We start from the raw sequence: 22349 nt of genomic DNA on the forward strand, positions 1-22349 counted from the left end.
AAAATTCTGACCAATAAAAAAATTATCAAGCCTCCTAAAAAGACTGAAATATATTTTAAACCAATTTTCTAGAGGTGATACTACCAGCTACAATCTTAATCTTGGTAACTTATAGCAAATCTAGTCCATTTAACAATGTATCTTCTGCCTCCAACCAGATTCTACATACCCTACTGTCATGACTTCTCCAGAGTTCTTGTCGGTAACAAAATTGTTTGCCACAGTCATAAGCAATGATTGAATAATCTGAATTGGAAACAAAAAAGAGATGGGTGTTGGTTAAATGTCTGCATACACAAACACTTAAGAATGAAAGGACAATATATTATTCATAGTGGAAAACCCAGCCCTCCACCTTCAGTTTAGGAGTTGGAAGTAATCAAGATTAAGGAAGACAGATGAAAACACTCTACTTATGAATTCAGTGTTTTTCTTGGCTATCCTCAGACTAAATCAAAGAAAGGAATTACAAGCTTTGAAAAACAATCTCTATAAATTTACTAATATTCTTGACCTCCCCTAGTTATACAAAATTTGCTTATTAAAGAAAATCAGAATTCTAAACAACTTGTCCGAAAGAAACTTCACTTTTTATGAGATGTACAACTGAACTTCTGTGTAGATCTCCTTAAGAGTTAGTGTCTCTTCTATCTATTAAAAGAAGAAAACAGTGAGGGAAGAGGTAACAGTAACCCTTGTGGGAAAAATGACCCTTGTTGTGGGAAGTCAGGGATCCCGAATGGAGGGACCAGCTGAAGCCATGGCAGAAGAACATAAATTGTGAAGATTTCATGGACATTTATTAGTTCCCCAAATTAATACGTTTATAATTTCTTATGCCTGTCTTTACTGCAGTCTCTGAACATAAATTGTGAAGATTTCATGGACATGTATCACTTCCCCAATCAATACTCTTGTGATTTCCTATGCCTGTCTTTACTTTAATCTCTTAATCCTGTCATCTTCGTAAACTGAGGATGTATGTAGCCTCAGGACCCTGTGATAATTGCGTTAACTGCACAAATTGTTTAAACAATATGACATCTTGAAAAAAGAACAGGGTAACAGCGATGTTCAGGGAACAAGGGAGATAACCATTAGGTCTGGCTGCCTGAGAGCCAGGCGGAACAGAGTCATATTTCTCTTCTTTCAAAAGCAAATAGGAGAAATATCGCTGAATTCTTTTTCTCAGCAAGGAACAGCCCTGAGAAAGAGAATGTGTTCCTAGAGGTAGGTCTCTGAAATGGCCGCTCTAGGGACATCTCTTTTACAGTTATAGATAAGGGATGAAATAAGCCCCAGTCTCCTGTGGCACTCCCAGGCTTATTAGGACGAGGAAATTCCCGCCTAATAAATTTTGGTCAGACTGGTTGTCTGCTCTCAAACCCTGTCTCCTGATAAGATGTTATCAATGACAATGCGTGCCCGAAACTTCATTAGCAATTTTAATTTCGCCCTGGTCCTGTGATCTCGCCCTGCCTCCATTTGCCTTGTAATATTTTTTTTTTTTTTTTGAGACGGAGTCTCACTCGGTCGCCCAGGCTGGAGTGCAGCGGCACAATCTCGGCTCACTGCAAGCTCCGACTCCCGGGTTCACGCCATTCTCCTGCCTCAGCCTCCCGAGTAGCTGGGACTACAGGCGCCCGCCACTATGCCCGGCTAACTTTTTGTATTTTTAGTAGAGACGGGGTTTCACCGTGTTAGCCAGGATGGTCTCGATCTCCTGACCTCGTGATCCGCCCGCCTCGGCCTCCCAAAGTGCTGGGATTACAGGTGTGAGCCACCGCGACCGGCCTGCCTTGTAATGTTTTATTACCTTGTGAAGCATGTGATCTCTGTGACCCACACCCTATTTTACACTCCCTCCCCTTTTGAAAATCACTAATAAAAACTTGCTGGTTTTGCAGCTTGTGGGGCATCACGGAACCTGCCGACATGTGATGTCTCCCCCGGATGCCCAGCTTTAAAATTTCTCTATTTGTACTCTTTCCCTTTATTTCTCAGACCATCTGACACTTAGGGAAATAGAAAAGAACCCATGTTGAATTATCGGGGGCAGGTTCCCCCGATAGACCCTGAAGTACCTAACAGTAACACTGTCATCCATGCCCTAGGTCCAGAAGTCAGGTTACAAGTTCTCACCTCTGGGGGTACTAGGTGATGAGATGCTTGTGCAGCAAACAGAAGGATCTTTGTTACTTCTGAAAACATAAGAGAACAGAAAGGTCATGGTGAGTGTATCACCCTGCCTCTGAGGACCACAGCAAACATGGCAAGCACATTCTGGTCTAAATGGTATTGCTGCTTATTCCACCTGGAACACTCAATCCCCAGATATCTGCTTGGCTTATCCCCTCACTTTCTTCAGGTCCCTGCTCAATAGCTGCCTTATCAAAAAGTCTCTCCTGACCACACAATCTAAAACAGAACCCGTCCCGACATTCCCTATTGTCCTTATCCTGCTTCCTTTTCCTTCAAAACACTTATCTTTACCTGGACATATTATATATAGCACATCTACATCTGCCTCCAGATGTAAGCCATGAGAGTAAGGACCTTGTTTTATGTTTACTGTGGAATTCGTACTGTCTTAATGCAGTGCCTGGCATAAAAATCATTAAATAAATACTTGCTGAATGAATGCATACACACGCATATACACACACACACACACACACACACACACACACACACACACGCACTCTTTTCAAAGGGGCAGCATAGCATAGGTAACAAACAAGGTCACTGGCAAAAGAAGTGAGGTGAATCCTGATTTTCCATTTATTTGCTGAGTGACTCTAGTCTTTTTTTTCCCTTTCTTTGTATACCTCACAGGATTAATGTGAGGATTAGACAAAATGATGCATGTAAGGCACTTAGCACAGTGCTTGGTCCATGTTAGATACCGAATAAATGTTAGTTTCCTTCCTACTTTGGTTCAGGTTCAAAGACAAGAACAATCATCTCTTCTTTCCTGCTTTTGTGTTGTTTTTTATTGAGAATGCATGCGAAGTCAATGTGAGCAGTAAGATCAAATCTGAATATCTATTACGAAGATGCAATAAAAAGTCAAATTTTTAAAAAAGAATTTTCCATGAGTATTTACGGTATTACAAGAAGACTTGCTTTGAGAAACCAATTTGTTGTTGTTGTTTTCTTTTCTTTTCTTTTTGAGACGGAGTTTTGCTCTGTCACCCAGGCTGGAGTGCAAGGGCACAATCTCGGCTTACAGCAACCTTTGCCTCCTGGGTTCAAGCGATTCTCCTGTCTCAGCCTCCTGAGTAGCTGGGATTACAGGTGCCCGCCACCACACCCAGCTAATTTTTGTATTTTTAGTAGAGATGAGGTTTCACCATGTTGGCCAGGCTGGTCTTGAACTCCTGACCTCAGGTAATCCACCCATCTTGGCCTCCCAAAGTGCTGGGATTATAGGCCTGAGCCACTGTGCCCGGCAGTTGTTGTTGTTTTAAAAAACAATGGTTTCTTAAAGTTGAGGATAACGACAAACCCATAGCAAACTCTAGAAAGAAAACAAGGGCTTCTCTCCACATCTCTAATGTAGAGCTCACTGCACTCCTGTCTTTAGTGATTCCAGAACAAAAAACTTTGCATGTTTATTCTATTACCAAGGCCACCAAAGAAACATGGCAAGTGGCAGCTTACCTCTTTGGTGGGGCTGCAGAAACCTTTGCAAAAAGGGATAGAAATTGAAGAGGAAAAGCTGTGGAGAGAAAACCGACTTTAATACTGATGCAACTGACACTATGGAGTTCCATTTCTTCTTAATGCAAACATATCACCAAGCTCAACTAATTGGTGAACACTTTTGTTTTTTTCTCAGTAAGCAATCATGCCCTAGGATGATTCAATATGCTGTATTAACCAAGGCTAGGAACTCACTCAAATGAGGCTATGCTGCTATCCTCATTATGTAAAGGAGGAAGCAAGTATATGCAGAATGAACTAGAGGAAGGAGAGGTAGACAAAATGTAACATTCTTCTACTCTTAAAACTGGTGTGGCTGCAGAAACTAACTTTTTAGTGTTCTAAGGAGAGGGGATTATAGGAAGGAACAGCATTGATACCAAGGCTCCAGAACAACAGACAAGATCGGAATTCAAATCTGAATAGCACCGAGTATAATTTAATCAGCAAAGCTCACGCCTGGTTATATTCTTGTATACCAGTCCAACCACATGGAAGGAGTTGGGTCCAACCACATGGAAGGAGTTACTCTGTGCACCATAATTCAGAGGGAAAACATTAACACTCTGAAGTCCACCTAAACAAAGGTGACCAGGGTTATTAAGGAAATGGTAATGTTTACCTTCAAGAAGAGAAACTGGAAATAAACTGGTCTCTTTCAAGGTATACCAGTTAGGTGGGAATAAACTAATTTTTTCTATTTTAGCCACAAAGCAAAAGTAGGATGGGCCACTGAGAAGTTGCAGGGAAGACTGGTTAAACACAATGATAGATGTTCAACTGTAGTCAGTTGTGAAACTCCAGTATCATTTCCCTCAAACCACGCTTAAATCGCAGATCACTTTTTGTTTCCTATAGAGCTCAAATTCAGTCTGAATGAAATTGCTGCACAAATGTAACAAGAATTGATCCTACACTGGGACTACAGCCATGGAGAAAAAGCAACGTAGTCAGTAAAATGTTAACAGGTTTTTCTCAGAGAAAGGGAACAACTACTTTCACTCATGTGTACTTTCATTTTCAACTTGATATGTCTATATTGTTTGAAAAGTGTTTTTCCTTTCTTTTCTTTTTGTTTTTTTAAATGGATGTTCAGAGGAGCACCAGTCACAAGATCAAAATGATAAGGAAAAACCTTAATGGTCATTTCTTCATGGCTTAAATTTCTGGGTATCTCTTTTTTCTACAATGGCATCTAGTCTAACAGTATATGTAAAGTTCCCATATATATACCACTGAGGAGCTCTTGCGACTAACATTTGTAAACATGACAATTTCCTACTAGAGGGATCTGGAAGTCAGGAAAGCCAAGAAGGGTTAAACAAACAGTGAGATGTACTAAATCAATTAAAATATGTGCATTATATTGGCTCAAGAAAATGTGTGTGTGCAACAAAGTGAACAAAAAGAAAGTAAAAAAGCAGAACAGGCCAGGCGCGGTGGCTCACACCTATAATCCCAGCACTTTGGGAGGCCAAGGTGGTCAGATCATGAGGTCAGGAGTTCAAGACCAGCCTGGCCAATATGGTGAAACCTCGTCTCTACTAAAAATACAAAAAAACTAGCCAGGTGTGGTGGCGTGCGCCTGTAGTCCCAGCTACTTGGGAGGCTGAGGCAGGAGACTCACTTGAACCCAGGAGATGGAGGTTGCAGTGAGCCGAGATTGCGCCACTGCACTCCAGCCTGGGCAATAGAGGGAGACTCTGTCTCAAAAAAAAAGGCAGAGAATAAAATAGCCTGTCCATAAATGGAATATATGTACAAATTAACATCCACATTACTGCAAAGAAAATGAAGTGATATAAATAGTTATTTTCAGAGATGTTACTCTTCTGTAAATTTTATGTGTTTAAATGTATGAGGGATAAAATCAAGCCACTCCTCTACCTAATGGCTTTTCTTTCACCATGGTAAATTCTACTTCAAACATTCACCAAGAGAAACATAATATAATTCAAACCTCATGAATTCCCACCAATCTGGAGATGAGGTTCATGAGCATCATCTTCACTTCAAACCTCTCCTTACAGCACTCAAGCTGCTTTAGTAGTTTTTCCGCAAAATCTGGCAAGGAGAGGATGAAAGAAGTACATTGTGAGTCCATGGTCTATGTGACATTTATGTAACAGGTGTAGGAAAAGGGAGTAGTTAGATCAGTGAATAGACTGACAAACAGGTGAATATATCAATATATGTAATGGTGCCCAAAGTTAAGTCTTAATAATTCGCAAGTTTTTTAGCATCAACATCTAGAGTGACTGTTTGACAGGTGCTCGCTTCACTTAATAGCTCTCTAGAGCCTTGCTTCTTAAAGGGGTAGTCCACAGACCCAGCAGCTGCTGGTCTACCTGGGAGGCTTGTTGGAAATGCAGAAGCTCAGGCCCCACCTCCCCAGGTGATCTGTATCTACATGCAAATTTGAGAAACACTGATCTACAGCAGGGGTCAGCAAATCTTGCCATACATTAGAGTACTGAGAGCCCCAACGCCCTGCTACACCCCATACCAACTAAATTAGATTCTCTGGGGATAACAGGATCCAAGCATCCGTATAGTTTTTATAAATTCGCCAGGTGAGACCAATGTGTGGCCTAGTTTGAGAACTAGTGTTCTCGAACAAGGTTTCCCAGATTTTTGGTTTCCACAGAGTAGGTTTTGTTTTTTTTTTTTTTTTAATAAAAAAAAGGACCAACAAAAGACTGCCAGTTTATTTGGTCAAGTACAATGCCCTATTACAATTGTGTTGTTAAAAACATGAATCTCAGAAAGACCTGTTTTTCCATATTTTTCTTGTTCTGCGATAGACTGGGAATCACTGCTTTAGAAGACAATTTTATAGGTTACAACCAACTAGTAACAACTAAGCATTTATTGACTATCTATTAAATGCCAGGGATCTTATATTCCGTGAAAACCCCAAAGGCAGGAAATAAAACAGGCAGAGATAAGGCCAACAAGGAACTCGGAAGTCATAATTACATACCTTGGGGATCATGAATCAAGTGAATGGCTGAAAAGTTAAACACCTCTGGTTTTTTCTTCTTTTTTTGTTTCTGAAAGGGAGAGGAAAAACATTTTCAGTCTGAGTTACAGTGATGACGCTCCTAGAACTTAATGTGCTAAAAAGGCTGTTATAAGTCCATTAGACTCTTTAAAAAGAAAAAACTTTGTTCTAAAAATCTTTTCAACTAGAAGAATTAAAGTTGGTTTTTGCCTTTTAAGATTAAATGTGGGGAATGTGTTCCAACCATTAGCACCTATGAGACTTAAGAGGAATTTGGAAATGCAAACTTCAATAATATAGTTTGGCTCTGTGTCCCCACCCAAATTTCATCTCGAACTGTAATCCCTGCATGTCGAGGGAGGGACCTGGAAGGAGGGACCTGGTGGGAGGTTATTGGCTCATAGGGGCAGTTTTCTCCATGCTATTCTCGTGATAGTGAGTTCTCACAAGATCTGATGGTTTAAAAGTGTTTGGCAGATCCCGTGTAGTGCTCTCTCTCTCCTGCCACCATGTAAGACATGCCTTGCTTCCCCTTTGCCTTTCCCCATGATTTTAAGTTTCCTGAGGCCTCCCCCACCATGCAGAACTGTGAGTCAACGAAATCTCTTTCCTCTGTAAATTACCCAGCCTCAGGTTGTTCTTTATAGCAGTGTGAAAATGAACTAATACAATTAATAAACACACAAGGGCCAAATTAATGACTTTCAAAATAATCATTACAAAAATATGAAATGTACTGCATTTATGTACTCTTCTGACAAAACATGTCTAGCAAAGATACCATAATACAAGCCACCTTGATCAGAACAAGTAAAAAGTGAATTTAATTAAACTAATTTATCCAAGTCACTGATTTTGCTAAAGCTGAATACATTTATTCATCTAAAATATTAGTGCTTAAAAATTCATCTAACATTTCTAAGTATTCTGAAAATGGTACTCTGATTTTAAATTCTTAAAAGCTCTGGCTAGCAACAACATATTCTTCATTCTAATCACTCCTATCTCATTTTCCAGATACAAGTCCCACCTTGAGTACTTTCATTGCCTTTTCCAACTTTTTCTTGTTTTTGGAACTTTTCTTCCCTGTAGCATATTGTACTAGCAGGTCTCTTGCTGTTGGTCCATCATCCTAAAGAAGAAATTACTTTGTAAAATTGTAAACAAGGAAAATCTGCATAGAATGAAAGAGTAAACCTTTCAGCCACTTCTTGGTTCTTATACTCTTCGCACAAAGCTATTAAAAATGATTACTACTTTTAGGCTGGGCGTGGTGGCTCACGTCTGTAATCCCAGCACTTTGGGAGGCCAAGGTGGGTAGATCACTTGAGGCCAGGAGCTTGAGACCAGCCTGGCCAACAGAGCAAAACTGTGTCTCTACTGAAAATACAAATACTTAGCTGGGCTTGGTGGTGCACACCTGTAATCCCAGCTACTCAGAAGGCTGAGGCAGGAGCATCACTTGAGCCCGGAAGGGGGAAGTTACAGTGAGCTGAGATCACGCCACTGCACTCCAGCCTGTCTCAAAAAACAAAAAACAAAAAAAAAGAAAAAAGAAAAAAGAAAATTAGGTGGAAAAAATATGCCCATGTGTGCACAAACAGGTACATACAAAGATTTTCACTGTAGCACTGTTTTTTTTTTTTTTTTTGAGATGGAGTCTCACTCTGGCACCCAGGTTGGAGAGCAATGGCACGATCTCAGCTCACTACAACCTCCACCTTCCAGGTTAAAGTGATTCTCCCACCTCAGCCTCCCAAGTAGCTGGGATTACAGGCACACGCCACCATGTCTGGCTAATTCTTGTATTTTCAGTAGAGACGGGTTTTGCCATGTTGGCCAGGATGGTCTTGAACTCCTGACCTCAAGTGATCTGCCCGCCTTGGCCTCCCATAGTGCTGGGATTACAGGTGTGAGCCATTGCGCCCAGCCCTCATTCTTCCTTTAAAAACTGTTGTTGACAATCCGCTCGGGTCCCCTTCCATGCTGTGGAAGCTTTGTTCTTTCGTTCTTCACAATAAACCTTGCTACTGCTCACTCTTTAGGTCCGTGCCATCTTTAAGAGCTGTAATACTCACCACGAAGGTCCGCGGCTCCAAAAAAAAACGAACAAAAAAAACCGTTGTCTTCCTTTACAAATATGTACATAGTTTACTATGGCATATGTATTCCCACTGCCCTATTCTGAAATAAGTATCATTTGCGTTCAGAGAGTTTCTCTCTTTTTGTTATTTAGGTTGCCATTTATAATAAAATGTATTAGTCATATACTATTTAAAAGATGTTATCACATATTCCAGTACTTTGGTTACCAAATACTAAAATGGGGAAGGATAATTTCCTTCTTTTTTTTTTTTAGAAATTCTTATTTTAATATTTCATGCCATTATGCATCTTGATTTTTTTTTTCCTCAAAAATATGCTGGTGATGGCCGAGTGTGGTGGCTCATGCCTGTTATCCCAGCACGTAGGGAGGCCAAGGTGGGTGGATCATGAGGTCAGGAGATCAAGACCATCCTGGCTAACACGGTGAAACTCCATCTCTACCAAAAATACAAAAGATTAGCCAGGCGTGGTGGCGGGCGCCTGTAGTCCTAGCTACTTGGGAAGCTGAGGCAGGAGAATGGCGTGAACCCAGGAGGCAGAGCTTGCAGTGAGCTGAGACCACGCCACTGCACTCCAGCCTGGGCAAAAGAGCAAGACTCCGTCTTAAAAAAAAAAAATGTTGGTGACAATTTTCATCCTAAATTTACATAGTGAGATACAGGTATAACTTTAGAACTAAGATCAAGGTTGAATAAATCTGTTTTATTAATTATATAACCAATCTTACTGAATACAAGTGACAAATTCCAAGTAGAGTAAAATAGCATGGCAGAATTCAATAAAAGGGCAAAGGTGTCATCTGAGTTTCTTTCTGACTTCAGCAGTCATAGACTTTACAATGTGTACTCAGAGCAATAATAAAAGGTAAGATTCAGAAGCAGCTATGATTAAACTAACCTCAGATTCGGAGTCACTGTCCTGTTTTTCATCTTCATCTTTCCCAAGAAAGAATGTCAAAGCGGCAACTAACATCTAAAGACCAATGAGAAAAAAGTCAGCTACTTGATTCAGCTTAAAACAAAGAATAAATCCTTTTGACTATGCTTTATACATGTGCATGAACTAAGATCTGAAGAACACATTCAAAGAGTGGTGGGATTTTTGCTCATTTTTTCTTAATTAAAAATTGTTTTATGTTATTTCTCTAATAAATAATTTTAAAAACTAGATAAAAACTGCTAGGCTCTATATAGTTATCCTTCAAGACTGTCAAGAATTTCTACATCCCCTATAAGAAAAGTGACATTGCAGTTCTTCTAACAGACAAAAGTCAAACATTGACCTTAAATTTGTTTTAGCAGTGCCTAAGCCCAACAGAAATCAAGAATCACAGGAGAAAACATTAAAAAACCACTGAGGCTATCATTTATTACATAGCAATTTAAAAACTCATAATTCTATTGACTCTTTTAAAGTTCAGATGACCCAGGAAAGCAGTATAGGAACAAAGAAAGCATCACCTCACATAAACTGCATGCCTGCACATCACTGCATGCCTGGTGTGCAGGCATTCAGTTTATGCTGAGTGATGCTTTCTTCTAACTGCATGCAGAAGCAGACCACCCACAGACAGAGCTTACACACAGCCCTACAGGTGCTCACCTTGGTGACCTTAGAGAAGCATGCAGTTGTGATAACATTGACAGTTTTGGCATCATTCCTGGGGGAAGACAATGAATGCTTTGAAGTAAATTTTCATTCTACTGTATTTCATAGCACAGACAATGGCACAAAATAAATGATATAACAAATGTTTGTGACGTAATAGAATTCCCAATTGTAATATTTGAAAAAGATATGAGTTGCTAAATTACTCAACCACAGGTAAAACATTTCATTAGATTTTAGCCCAGACTTACGACAAAATTTGCAGCCATTAAGATGGAGTATTTAAAGAATTTTTAATGACATAGGAAGCTAGTCAAGTGCAAAAAACAAACAAACAAAAAAACAACTGAGAAGATCGGGGACAGTGGCTCATGCCTGTAATCCCAGCACTTTGGAGGGCCAAGGCAGGCGGATCACTGGAGGCCAAGAGTTCAGGTCCAGCCTGATCAACACAGTGAAACCCCATCTCTACTAAAAATACAAAAAATTAGCTGGGCATGTGCCTGTAATTCCAGCTACTTGGGAGGCTGAGGCACAACAACTGCTTGAACCCAGGAGGCAGAGGTTGCAGTGAGCCAAGGTCACACCATTGCACTCCAGCCTGGGCAACAGAGCAAGACTCTGTCTCAAAAAAACAAACAAAAAACAATAATAATCAAGAATTTAAAAACTATAATATATAGGCTGGGCGCAGTGGCTCACGCCTGTAATCCCAGCACTTTGGGAGGCCGAGGTAGGTGGATCACGAGGTGAGGAGATTGAGACCATCCTGGCCAACATGGTGAAACTCCGTCCCTACTAAAACACACAAAAAATTAGCCGAGCGTGGTGGTGCATGCCTGTAGTCCCAGCTACTCGGGAGGCTGAGGCAGGGGAATCGCTTGCACCCAGGAGACAGAGGTTGCAGTGAGCCAAGATCATGCCACTGCACTCCAGACTGGTAACACAGCAAGACTTTCTCAAAATAAATAAATAAATAAATAAAAATAAATAAAATAAATAAAAACTGTAATACAGAAAAATTTCAACCATATTTAAAAATTCACATTAAACAAAAAAGACTGGGTGGAAATACCATAAAATACTAACAGTAATTGATTAAAACCACTTTTTAAATTTCTCCAAATTTTCTGCTGTAATGAATATTACTTTTATAGTAAAAAAATGTTAATAAGAAAAGCAAAAGAAATGAGTCAGGGACACAGTATCAACAAACTGAAGTATACGAAGCATATTTTATCTAAATAGGATGAATTGATTTGAAAATCTTCAGAGTGGCAGAAGAGAGAGCACAGATTTTGGAGTCAGTTAGATCTGGGTTTGAATTTCAGCTCTGCCTCTTAATAGCTAAACTTTTACTAACTCTAAGAACTTCCATGTCATTACTTATAAAATGGGGATAATTCCAGATAAGCTACATCTTCTGTTCTCAAGTTGTTCTAAGTGAGGTCATGTCAAAGTGCCCGACCTCAGTAGATGCTCAAGAAATGATAACCAATGTCATTAGTCATTTGAATTGCCTCTATTTTTACTTCCAACTTAAATCTATGACAGAAGTATATTAAAGAGCTCAAGCTCAAGAAAAGTATTTGTATATGTGCTCTGTATTAATTACAAATGAAAAAAGAGTCTACTTCTCAAGAGACAAATATATATACACTACCAGATGTTCCTTCTGTAGAGTTCAATCATTACATCTAAAGACATCTTGGCTGCGGTTGCATTGCTATCTCTTAACATGGTGTACATGAAATTTTGCAATACCTGAAGAAAAGGAGGAGAAAGAAGACTTAATACACTAATGGTACAATGCTGCAAACATGGAAAACAGAAGAGTACTTACTACATTCACTTTATTGTTCTTGTGTTTTGCATTTATATTCTTGATATCAGTCACAATATGTGTGTATAAAGTCTGAGGAAAAGAAACAAAAATATATACATTAAACCTAACCAACATTTTTAACCTTGCTAAATTTGGAGAACAGTATGAATGTACAGGATGACTTAATTTTACCTATTTTCATTCTATCACAAAAGAAACCCAAACCAAGCAAACAAACAAAAAAGCAACTACAAAGCAAAGCAAAGTTGTCCTCAAGAAGTTAAACATGGAGTTTAATGTAATATGGCACAATTCTCCTAGGTATATATCCAAGAAAATGAAAACATCAGTGTTCACACAAACATTCATAGCAGCCTTATTCATAGTGGCCAAAAAGTGGAAATAACTTAAATATCCATTAACTGATGAATGGATAAACAAAATGTGGTATATCCACACAATGGAATATTATTTGGCAACAAAAAGGAATAAAGTACTGATACGTGCTACAACATGAATGAATCTTGAAAACATTATGCTAAGTGAAAGAATCTAGTCACTAAAGACCACATATTGTATGATTCCACTTATATAAAATTTCCAAAACACACAAATCTATAGTAACCCAAAGTAGACTGGTGATTACCTAGAGCCAAAAGGGATGAGGAACAGGATTAACTACTAATTGGAATAGAGTTTCTTTTGGGGGTGACAAAATGTTCAAAAATTGATTGCAGTGATGGTTGTACCATGCTGTGAATACACTAAAAAACACTGAATTGTACACTTTAAGTGGATGAATTTTATGTAAATTATATCTCAATAGAAGTGTTATTAAAAAAAATGCTCCAATTTACCAAGCACCTAACTGCATGCATGAAAATACTGTGAATGCACATATCACTGGTGCCCACACCATGCTCCCATGGACCACTTTTATTCCACAAATTAGACCAAGAAGTACAATTGCTAAAATCAAACAGTGGTAGTCTCTCAATACTTCGAAAAAAAATTTAAATTAATGAATGTAAACTTAAGTTTTTCTTTCCTTTTTTTCTTTAAATACAGCAGGGGTCTTGCTATGTTGCCCAGGCTGGTCTCAAACTCCTGGCCTCAAGTGATCATCCCACCTCAGCCTCCCAAAATGCTGGTAATACAGGTGTGAGCCACAGTGTCCAGCCAAGTTTTTCCATCTTAAATTTCTTTCATAAATCTTCAGCTTCTAGTCTTATATAAGAAAATGCAAAATCGTGGGAAAATGTTAATAACAACAAAAAAGTTTTTTGTGGGGGAGTGGGTCAGTTATAGCTGTGAGTACCAATGTCCTGATTTAGCCAGCCAGTATGGTGCAGTAGTAAAAGGCTTGGGTTCTGAAACCAGAGCCTGGGCTTATATCCAATCCCACCACTAAGAAGCAGTGTGAGAGTGGGCAAGTTACTCTATCTCTCTTTAACCTCAGCCTTTTCATCTGCAAAGTAAGAATAATAATAATGAGGATCCCTCTCTCATAGGGCTCTGTGAGTAAATGAGTAAATACACAAAGCTCTGAGAATGGTGCCTGGCACAAAGTATGCACTCAATAAATATTGGCTATTAACACCATATGGCATGCACACAATGGTTGCTTTTTCCTGTTAAAGTTATTATTAACTGTATCCAACAATGTAAAGCATCGATAATTCAAGAGACAACAAAATTTTATGTCACCTCAAGGAAGATGCAGGGAAATATTTGTTTTGCCCTTTACCTTTCGCAGAAGCTTATCATGGCAACGAAGAAGTTCAAAGAAGAGTTCTAGCAGGCTTGATGGATTGATGAGATTCTTATTTCTCAGCAAGATCAAAGCTTTGCAAAATGTCTCGGGAAGGAAAAAAACATACCATAAGACAATGGTAAAGTTAACAAGGTGAGAAAATAGAGTGTATATGTCCCAAGACCTTAATGTCTTTTACTAACTAGACACTATTGTAGGATTCAGAATAGTCAGTCTCTGCCTTCATGGAGCTTACACTGGGGATAGAGCAGAACGGAGGACAGACAAGCCAAGTAAGCACATAAAAAGGACGATCTAAGAAAATAAGTGTCATGCAGGAAGTAAAACAGGGTTATGTAATTGATCAATAGTGACTGAGGGAGGGCCACAGGGAGGTCAAGTAAGGTCTCTTTGTGGTGTCACCATACAGCAAAACCCTGAATCCATGAAGACAGGTGGGATAACAAGATAATACACTAAACTGGAATAATCAATGCGAGTTTATGACCTTACAAGGCATTCTTCTGAAGTACCATCAGCACTAAGAATGGCTCAACAGCAGTTGTTGCATGCCTGCCCCCCGCCTTTTTTTTTTTTTTGAGACGTGTCTCGCTATATCACCTAGGCTAGTCTTGAACTCTTGAGCTCAAGCGATCCTGCTTCAGCCTCCTGATTAGCCAGGACTGTAGGTACCCAGCTATTATTTCTTTTTTCTTTCTATTTTTAAGAGATAGAGTCTCATTATGTTGCCTAGGCTGGTTTCAAACTCCTGGAAACTTCTCAAATGATGCTCCTACTTCAGCCTCCTAAGTAGCTGGGATTACAGGCATGAGCTGATGTGCCCAGCAGCCGTGGCACTCTTGCTTACCACCAACTCTTACATGTAGCCCTATCACCCAAATTTTGTGTTATCCTTCATTAGATGAAATACAATCCTTGAAGAACAGTTGATTCCAAGTCTTGGGGCAGGAAAAACGGTAAGAATTAATTTGGAACTATTTCTGCCAGAATTCAAGGATGCTTTCAAAAACAGGGGCAAGGCTGGGCATGGTGGTCCACACCCATAATCTCAGCACTTTGGGAGGCTGAGATGGGAGAATCACTTGAGGCCAGGAGTTCAAGACCAGCCTGGGCAATGTAGTGAGACCTTGTCTCTACAAAAAAAAAAAAAAAATTAGCTGGTTGTGGTGGCACACACCTTGTGGTCCTAGCTACTTGGGATGCTGAGGTGGGAGGATTGCTTGAGCCCAGAAGCTTGAGGCTGCAGTGAGCTAAGATTGTACCACTGTACTCCAGCCTGGGCAGCTGAGTGACAGACCCTGTCCAAAAAAAAAAAAATCAGGGAAATTGCTAAAAGGACTAAGAAGCTTCCCCTGGCAAGGTGGTGACAATCTGAACACAAAGTAATTAAAATAATAATGCTAAAAAAAGTTTTAAAGTACATAAAAAGGTAGTTATAATGTCAATGAAATAAATATAACTTGATTTTTATTGATTTGATTAAGTAGGTAAGAATTACTATATATGGATATATTATTTCTTCCAAAAAAAATACAATGTTTCTATCTGTGTAAGCAGGACAGAGTGAACAAAAACTTGGGAATGATTCAAAAAGTCTTAGAAAAATAGCAAATACACCAGGTAGAAAGAAAGCCCAGTGGCTAAGAATTGTTGGTTATCCCAATAACCAATTAAAAAGAGCTTCTTCCAGTGTGTTCAACGCTTCCTCTAAAGAACAATGCTAACTATACAGACTCAATCCTTTATCTCCTAGTAAAGGAAATCTCTATTATTATTATTTTTTTTTTTATTTTTTTTTTTTGAGACAGAGGCTGGAGTGCAATGGTGCAATCTCGGCTCACCACAACCTCCGCCTCCCAGGTTCAAGCAATTCTCCTGCCTCAGCCTCCCAAGTAGCTGGGATTACAGGCATGCACCACCATGCCCGGCTTATTTTGTATTTTTAGTAGAGACAGGGTTTCTCCATGTAGGTCAGGTTGGTCTCGAACTCCTGACCTCAGGTGATCCGCCTGCCTCGGCCTCCCAAAGTGCTGGGATTACAGGCGTGAGCCACCGCACCTGGCGGAAATCTCTATTATTTTTTAAAAACCTACTAATCATCATAAAGCACTATAAAGAAATATACATACACATTTTTTTTTCCATTTTTAAAAAAATTTAGAGGTGGGGTCTTGCTATGTTGCCTAGGCTGCAGTGTACTGGCTATTCACAGGCATGCTCATACCACACCTCAGCCTCAAACTCCTGACCTCAAGCAACCCTCCTGCCTCAGCCTCCTGAGAAGCCGGGACTACAGGTGCACCTGGCATATATATTAATTTAATAATGCCCACAGACCAGTTTGGTGGGGTACTGCCAGGAAAGTAAAATTTAAAGAAATCCTGCTTACTTGGAAAGCTATTAAGTCTCTATACTCAAAATATCAAATCTCTATGACCCACAAGGACTTCAAGAGTAACATGACATAGGTAAAAGCCTTTAGACTAGGGGTTCAAGTTTGGAGTCCCTTGGGCCGTACTGCCAGGTCCCATGTACCAGCTGAGCATCAATCAGTTGACAACCCACAGCCTGAAACCTTGGCTTGTCTGAGACAGTATTCTTTTTCTTTTTGGCCTAATCAAATTACTAAAATCCTAAAGTAGTATAAAAATGATAGAAATACAAAAAACCTGAGAAAGTCTAAAAGAAAACAAACATTAATCTAAAGACATGGCATTTCTACAAGTTTTGCTATAGGATATTAGTAAGTTTTGTGATCATATTTGTGTACTTATCTGCTGTAAAGGGGTTTGAAAAGCAGATGTATTAAATTTGGAAATGTCTTAGTCCCTAGAAGCAGAGACTGATTTATTACAAGTGATTTGTTGGGGTTATGATCTCAGAAAGGAAGTGAAGGAAGGAGGATAGTGCAGAGACAAGCAAAACAAAGCAAGGATGTGTCCTTGACTGGAGACTAGCTTTAGTCCCAACACAGGAAAACACTGGAGCACATCCTGCAATGGAGTCAGAGCCACCCTGAGGTAATGGGCTGGGTTTTTGTACCGCATGATAATGGGCTGTGGGCTACTAGGGTAGGAGGACACCTCCCAGGCACTAGGACTCCAATTTAGCTGAGGACAATGTTCCAGAGAAAGGGCAGCTGAGGGCCACCAGCAGCTGACATTCACAACAAGTGGGGCAAACAGGTACACGGGCCTCATGAAGGGAATGTCAGCCAGGACTCAACCTCAACCACTAAAGGGACAATGATGAAATGCTCAAACTGACTGTCTAATGGATAAGTTTACTAATTTAAGGCATTATAAAAATGACAAGTTGTGATTAGGATTCTTCATGCATATAAGATTTGAATGACTAGAAGAAATCATCTACTCAAAAGGTTAAAGAGCATCCTGTAGGGTTAGTGTGCTGGAAGAATAGAAAGATCAGTGTAGCTGAAAATGATATCATATCAGAAACACAGGCAGGAAGCAGATCACGCAGGCACTTTTGAGCCAGGTTATTAAGTTTCCGTTGTACTCTAAGTATAAATGAGAAGCCATAGAAGTATTTTTAGGAAAGGATAATACATTATAATTGACATTTTCCAAAGATAATTAGCTTAGAGGCTGTTCTCATTTAAATACATATGAACGCAGCACACATGAACACAGCACAATTTATTCATCCAACTACTGGTCCTACCATTCGAAGATCTGGATCCAATACGGTATGATTGCAGGAGAGAAGATCTTTCACCTCTTGAGGAAAATTACTTAGGTACTCTGGGTAGCAGTGACTAATCTGTAACAAAGCAAAGGCTCTTCTGAAGTTGCTCTCTTTCTCTCCTATAATTCAGATGCATACATTTAGGATGTTCTGCAAAACGAGAGTAAAAGGCTATGTTTCATAGAAGTAGATGGTTCCAAACAACCTTCTTTTCCTTCTACATGTTAATTTCTCCAACGTTTATCATGGTTTCTCTAGTCTTAGTAATATTTATGACATGATTTAGTACCTGCTTTTATGATGAATTTGAAGAAAAAAAAATAGTCTTAAAGTTTTGTCCTGGTTAGTCATGCAAAAAGATCTAGTGACATTCTCTAACTCATGATAGGGAGAAAATAAAATTTGCAAAAAGGGAAAGTTAGAAAAATATTTTAATTAAGTTCCCATTCCAGAGTGGAATAAGGTTGAGTATTAGTGAAAAAACATGCGGCAAATGGTGTGTAACACCGGTCTTTATTTGAGCAATTATATTCTTACCTGTGCCATAAACATCACCAGCTCTGCTAGTTCTTTGCTGGGTTTATTTGGTTGCAATTTGAAAATCTCCACATTGGATTTGTAGTGATTATACTGCTGTAGAAACTGTAGAAAAATAAAATTTAAGTTTGTCACATTCCATTACATGACTTTCTCAGTACAGACATTCAGTACAGAAATTCTTAGTAGAAACTGTTGACAATCACATGGAGAAAAAGATACTGCAAAAGTATATAAAAACACTCCTTTTGCCTTATCTGCATTCTTCAAAGTGCGCTTTTTAAAGACCTGAGCACATCACAGATAATCTAAAGACCTTTTCCTTAGAATTATCATTACAAGTTTAGGCAGCATGGTGTAAGAACAGAGAAGCATGAATCCCAAATTCAGATTGTAGTTCTGTTCTGCCAGTTACTATCTAAATGATCCCGACTGCTGGGTGTAGTGGCTCACACCTGTAATCCCAGCACTTTGGGAGGCCAAAGTGGGTGGATCACTTGAGCCCAGGAGTTCGAGACCAAACTGGGTAACACAGGGAGACCTTGTCTCTACAAAAAATAAAAATTAGCAGGGTGTGGTGGCGTGCACCTGTAATCCCAGCTACTCAACAGGCTGAAATGGGATGATCACTTGAGCCCAGGGAGGTCGAGAATGCAGTGAGCTATGATCATGCCACTGCACTCCAGCCTAGGCAACACAGAGGCCCTGTCTCACAAAATAAAAATAAAAATAAATGATCCCTACTACCATATCCATGTATGCAGAGCACTCAAATCAGCAGAAAAATAACAGGTCAGAAATATAAATTATATCTCAAGTACATGAAGCTCTCCAGTCAAAATCCTGCCCCCCCACTCCTTTTTAAAAAGTATACTTTTAAGTCTTGGGATACATGTGCAGAATGTGCAGGTTTGTTACATAGGTATACATGTGCCATGGTGGTTTGCTGCACCCATCAACCTGTCATCTACATTAGGTATTTCTCCTAATGCTATCCCTCCCCTAGCCCCCCACCCCAACAGGCCCCCAATGTGTGATGTTCCCCTTCCTGTATCCATGTGTCCTCACTGTTCAACTCCCACTTATGAGTGAGAACATGCGGTGTTTGGTTTTCTGTCCTTGTGATAGTTTTCTGAGAATGATGGTTTCCAGCTTCATCCATGTCCCTGCAAAGGACATGAACTCATCCTTTTTTATGGCTGCATAGTATTTCCATGGTATATATGTGCCACATTTTCTTTATCTAGTCTATCACTGGTGGGCATTTGAGTTGGTTCCAAGTCTTTGCTATTGTGAATAGTGCTGCAATAAACATACGTGTACATGTGTCTTTATAGTAGAATGATTTATAATCCTTTGGGTATATACCCAGTAATGGGATGGCTGGGTCAAATGGTATTTCTGGTTCTAGATCCTTGAGGAATTGCCACACTGTCTTCCACAATGGTTAAACTAATTTACACTCCCACCAACAGTGTAAAAGTGTTCCTATTTCTCCACATCCTCTCCAGCATCTGCTGTTTCCTGACTTTTTAATGATTGCCATTCTAACTGGCGTGAGATGGTATCTCATTGTGGTTTTGATTTGCATTTCTCTAATGACCAGTGCTGATGAGCTTTTTTTCACGTGTTTGTTGGCCGCATAAATGTCTTCTTTTGAGAAATGTCTGTTCATATCTTTCGCCCACTTTTTGATGGGGTTGTTTTTTTCTTGTAAATTTGTTTAAGTTCCTTGTAGATTCTGGCTATTAGCCCTTTGTCAGATGGATAGATTGCAAAAATTTTCTCTCATTCTGTAAGACGCTTATTCACTCTGATGATAGTTTTTTTTTTTGCTGCGCAGAAGCTCTTTAGTTTAATTAGATCCCATTTGTCAATTTTGGCTTTTGTTGCCATTGCTTTTGGTGTTTTAGTCATTAAGTCTTGCCCGTGCCTATGTCCTGAATGGTATTGCCTAGGTTTTCTTCTAGGGTTTTTATGGTTTTAGGACTTATGTTTAAGTCTTTAATCCATCTTGATTTAATTTTTGTACAAGGTGTAAGGAAGGGGTCCAGTTTCAGCTTTCTGCATATGGCTAGCCAGTTTTCCCAACATACTTTATTAAATAGGGAATCCTTTCCCCATTGCTTGTTTTTGTCAGGCTTGTCAAAGATCAGATGGTTGTAGATGTGTGGTGTTATTTCTCAAGCCTCTGTTCTGTTCTATTGGTCTATATATCTGTTTTGGTACCTTAAAAAAAAAAAAAAAAAAGACTAGGTCTCCCTCTGTCACCCAAGCTGGACTGCAGTGGCACAATCATAGCTCACTGCCACCTCAAACTCCTGGGCTCAAGAGGTCCTCCTGCCTCAGCCTCCTAAGTAGCTGGGACCACAGACGTTCACCACCATGCCCAGCTGATTTTTCATTTTTATTTTTTGTAGAGATGGGATCTCTTTATGCTGCCCAGGCTGGACTCAAATGCCTGGCCTCAAGTGATCCTCTCACCTCGGCCTCCCAAAGTGCTGGGATTACAGGTGTGAGCCATAGCACCTGGCTCCCCTCTTCTTTTAAGTATCAAGAACTTTATGCTAGACAGGATGTGTTAACAGCCAATAGCAGTAGACACATGGAAATAGTAATAGCTTCCACTTATTCAGCACTTGTTATGTACTAAGCTCCTTATACACATCAACTCACTTACTTATGTTTAGTTCTAACAGCTCCTTATACTAAGCTCCTTATACACATCAACGAAGCTCCTTATACACATCAACTCACTTACTTATGTTTAGTTGTAACAGCCACCTGATAATCAAATGTTGAAATTCACCAGGCCTCAGTTCCACAGTTCCATGCCTTACAGCTAACTACTCTCCACCCATACATAGTCTATGTCTTTAAATTATGTGACATACACACACACACACACACACACACACACACACACACACACACACACACACACACACTCTTTCTCATCATCCCTACCTGGTCCAGTGAACTCCCAATTCACATATCCAGTCACCTGTCTGACATCTCTGTTTAGGTGTCTAAACAGACATCATAAACTTAGCATGGTCAAAAAACATAACTTGATTTCCTCAACAAAACTGCCAGGCTTTTTCTAAGAATAGAAGTCAAGTCCCTACATGCTTCAGATAGAACCACTTCTCTCTTGACCCGACACCTCCACTGAATAGGAGTGAGGAGAGGGCTACAGAACTCTTCATGCTACTGACAAAATCTTCACCCCATTTCTTCCCCCACCCCACCCATGGCCCAGCTAACACTATTTACCTGCCTTGAGATGATCAGGACTAATCTCATTACACCCTTTATGTGCATCAGTCACCACAAAAGCCCAGTATTCCCTGGCCATCCCTCATCCCCCTCACTCTAATCCTCATTCCACTAGAACTCTGAACTCTTGGGGTGGGGCCAAGGCATCTAAATCTCTTTTAAACAGCCCAGTCATTCAGATGCTCTATGGGAACAGTGGTTTTCTCCTGACACACTGCTACATCGTTTCTTTCTCCCAGCATGGATGAGTCAGTAGGCATCCTCCTTTTTCATCAATCCTACTTCCAGAGCACTCATATCCCTCCAGATCAACATCCTTTCTCCTCCTTAACTGTCCTCACCCCCAGCTTTGAATCTTATGCCACAAGACCCACTATTCCTCCTTGTAGTCATCTAAAGATTAGGGTTATCCTCACATTCCTTGAACATTTCCGCTCTTTTCTCACTGTCTTCTCACCCTCTATCACAATTCCTGTTATAATACTTGGTGATTTTGTATCCACATGGAGGGTCTTTCCAATACACTGGCCCCTCATTACCCTGACTTCTCCTCCTCTAATCATCTTGAACTTACTGTATCTTAGCACTCACTTCCATGGTCACACCCTAAATGTTGTCATTACCAATAACTATATTACAACTCCATAATCTCAACTAGAGGTATATTCCTCTCCAACCACATCTCCTATTTTCCAAATTCCAACGATCCTTCAATCTCATCAGAATCCATACTCCACTGAGCCTACTACCTTTCCACTGCACCTAAGTAACCCCTGCGCCAACTTCCCTTCTCATCCAGCTTC

The 22349-nt window shown here is 39.8% G+C and overlaps 1 protein-coding gene across 2 annotated transcripts in view; it reads right to left on the reverse strand.

The window, feature by feature from the left end:
* SDAD1 (SDA1 domain containing 1) overlaps positions 1–22349 on the reverse strand; it is a 41157-nt gene that overhangs the window by 13683 nt on the left and 5125 nt on the right. Inside the window, exons 2-14 of one of the 2 annotated variants that reach the window (XM_054485980.2) lie at positions 18268–18372; positions 17707–17805; positions 13996–14106; positions 12267–12338; positions 12087–12187; positions 10418–10475; positions 9713–9787; positions 7740–7841; positions 6689–6758; positions 5666–5769; positions 3664–3721; positions 2143–2201; positions 170–246 (exon numbers count right to left, since the gene is read on the reverse strand). In XM_054485980.2, coding sequence (XP_054341955.1) covers positions 170–246; positions 2143–2201; positions 3664–3721; positions 5666–5769; positions 6689–6758; positions 7740–7841; positions 9713–9787; positions 10418–10475; positions 12087–12187; positions 12267–12338; positions 13996–14106; positions 17707–17805; positions 18268–18372 — 1091 coding nt within the window. Of the gene's footprint in view, positions 1–169; positions 247–2142; positions 2202–3663; positions 3722–5665; positions 5770–6688; positions 6759–7739; positions 7842–9712; positions 9788–10417; positions 10476–12086; positions 12188–12266; positions 12339–13995; positions 14107–17706; positions 17881–18267; positions 18375–22349 lie in introns of those variants that run through there. The other variant, XM_054485981.2, reaches the window with a different exon arrangement.

The sequence above is a fragment of the Pongo pygmaeus genome, chromosome 3 (assembly GCF_028885625.2).
Source record: "Pongo pygmaeus isolate AG05252 chromosome 3, NHGRI_mPonPyg2-v2.0_pri, whole genome shotgun sequence".
In the NCBI taxonomy this organism is placed as follows: Eukaryota; Metazoa; Chordata; class Mammalia; order Primates; family Hominidae; genus Pongo; species Pongo pygmaeus.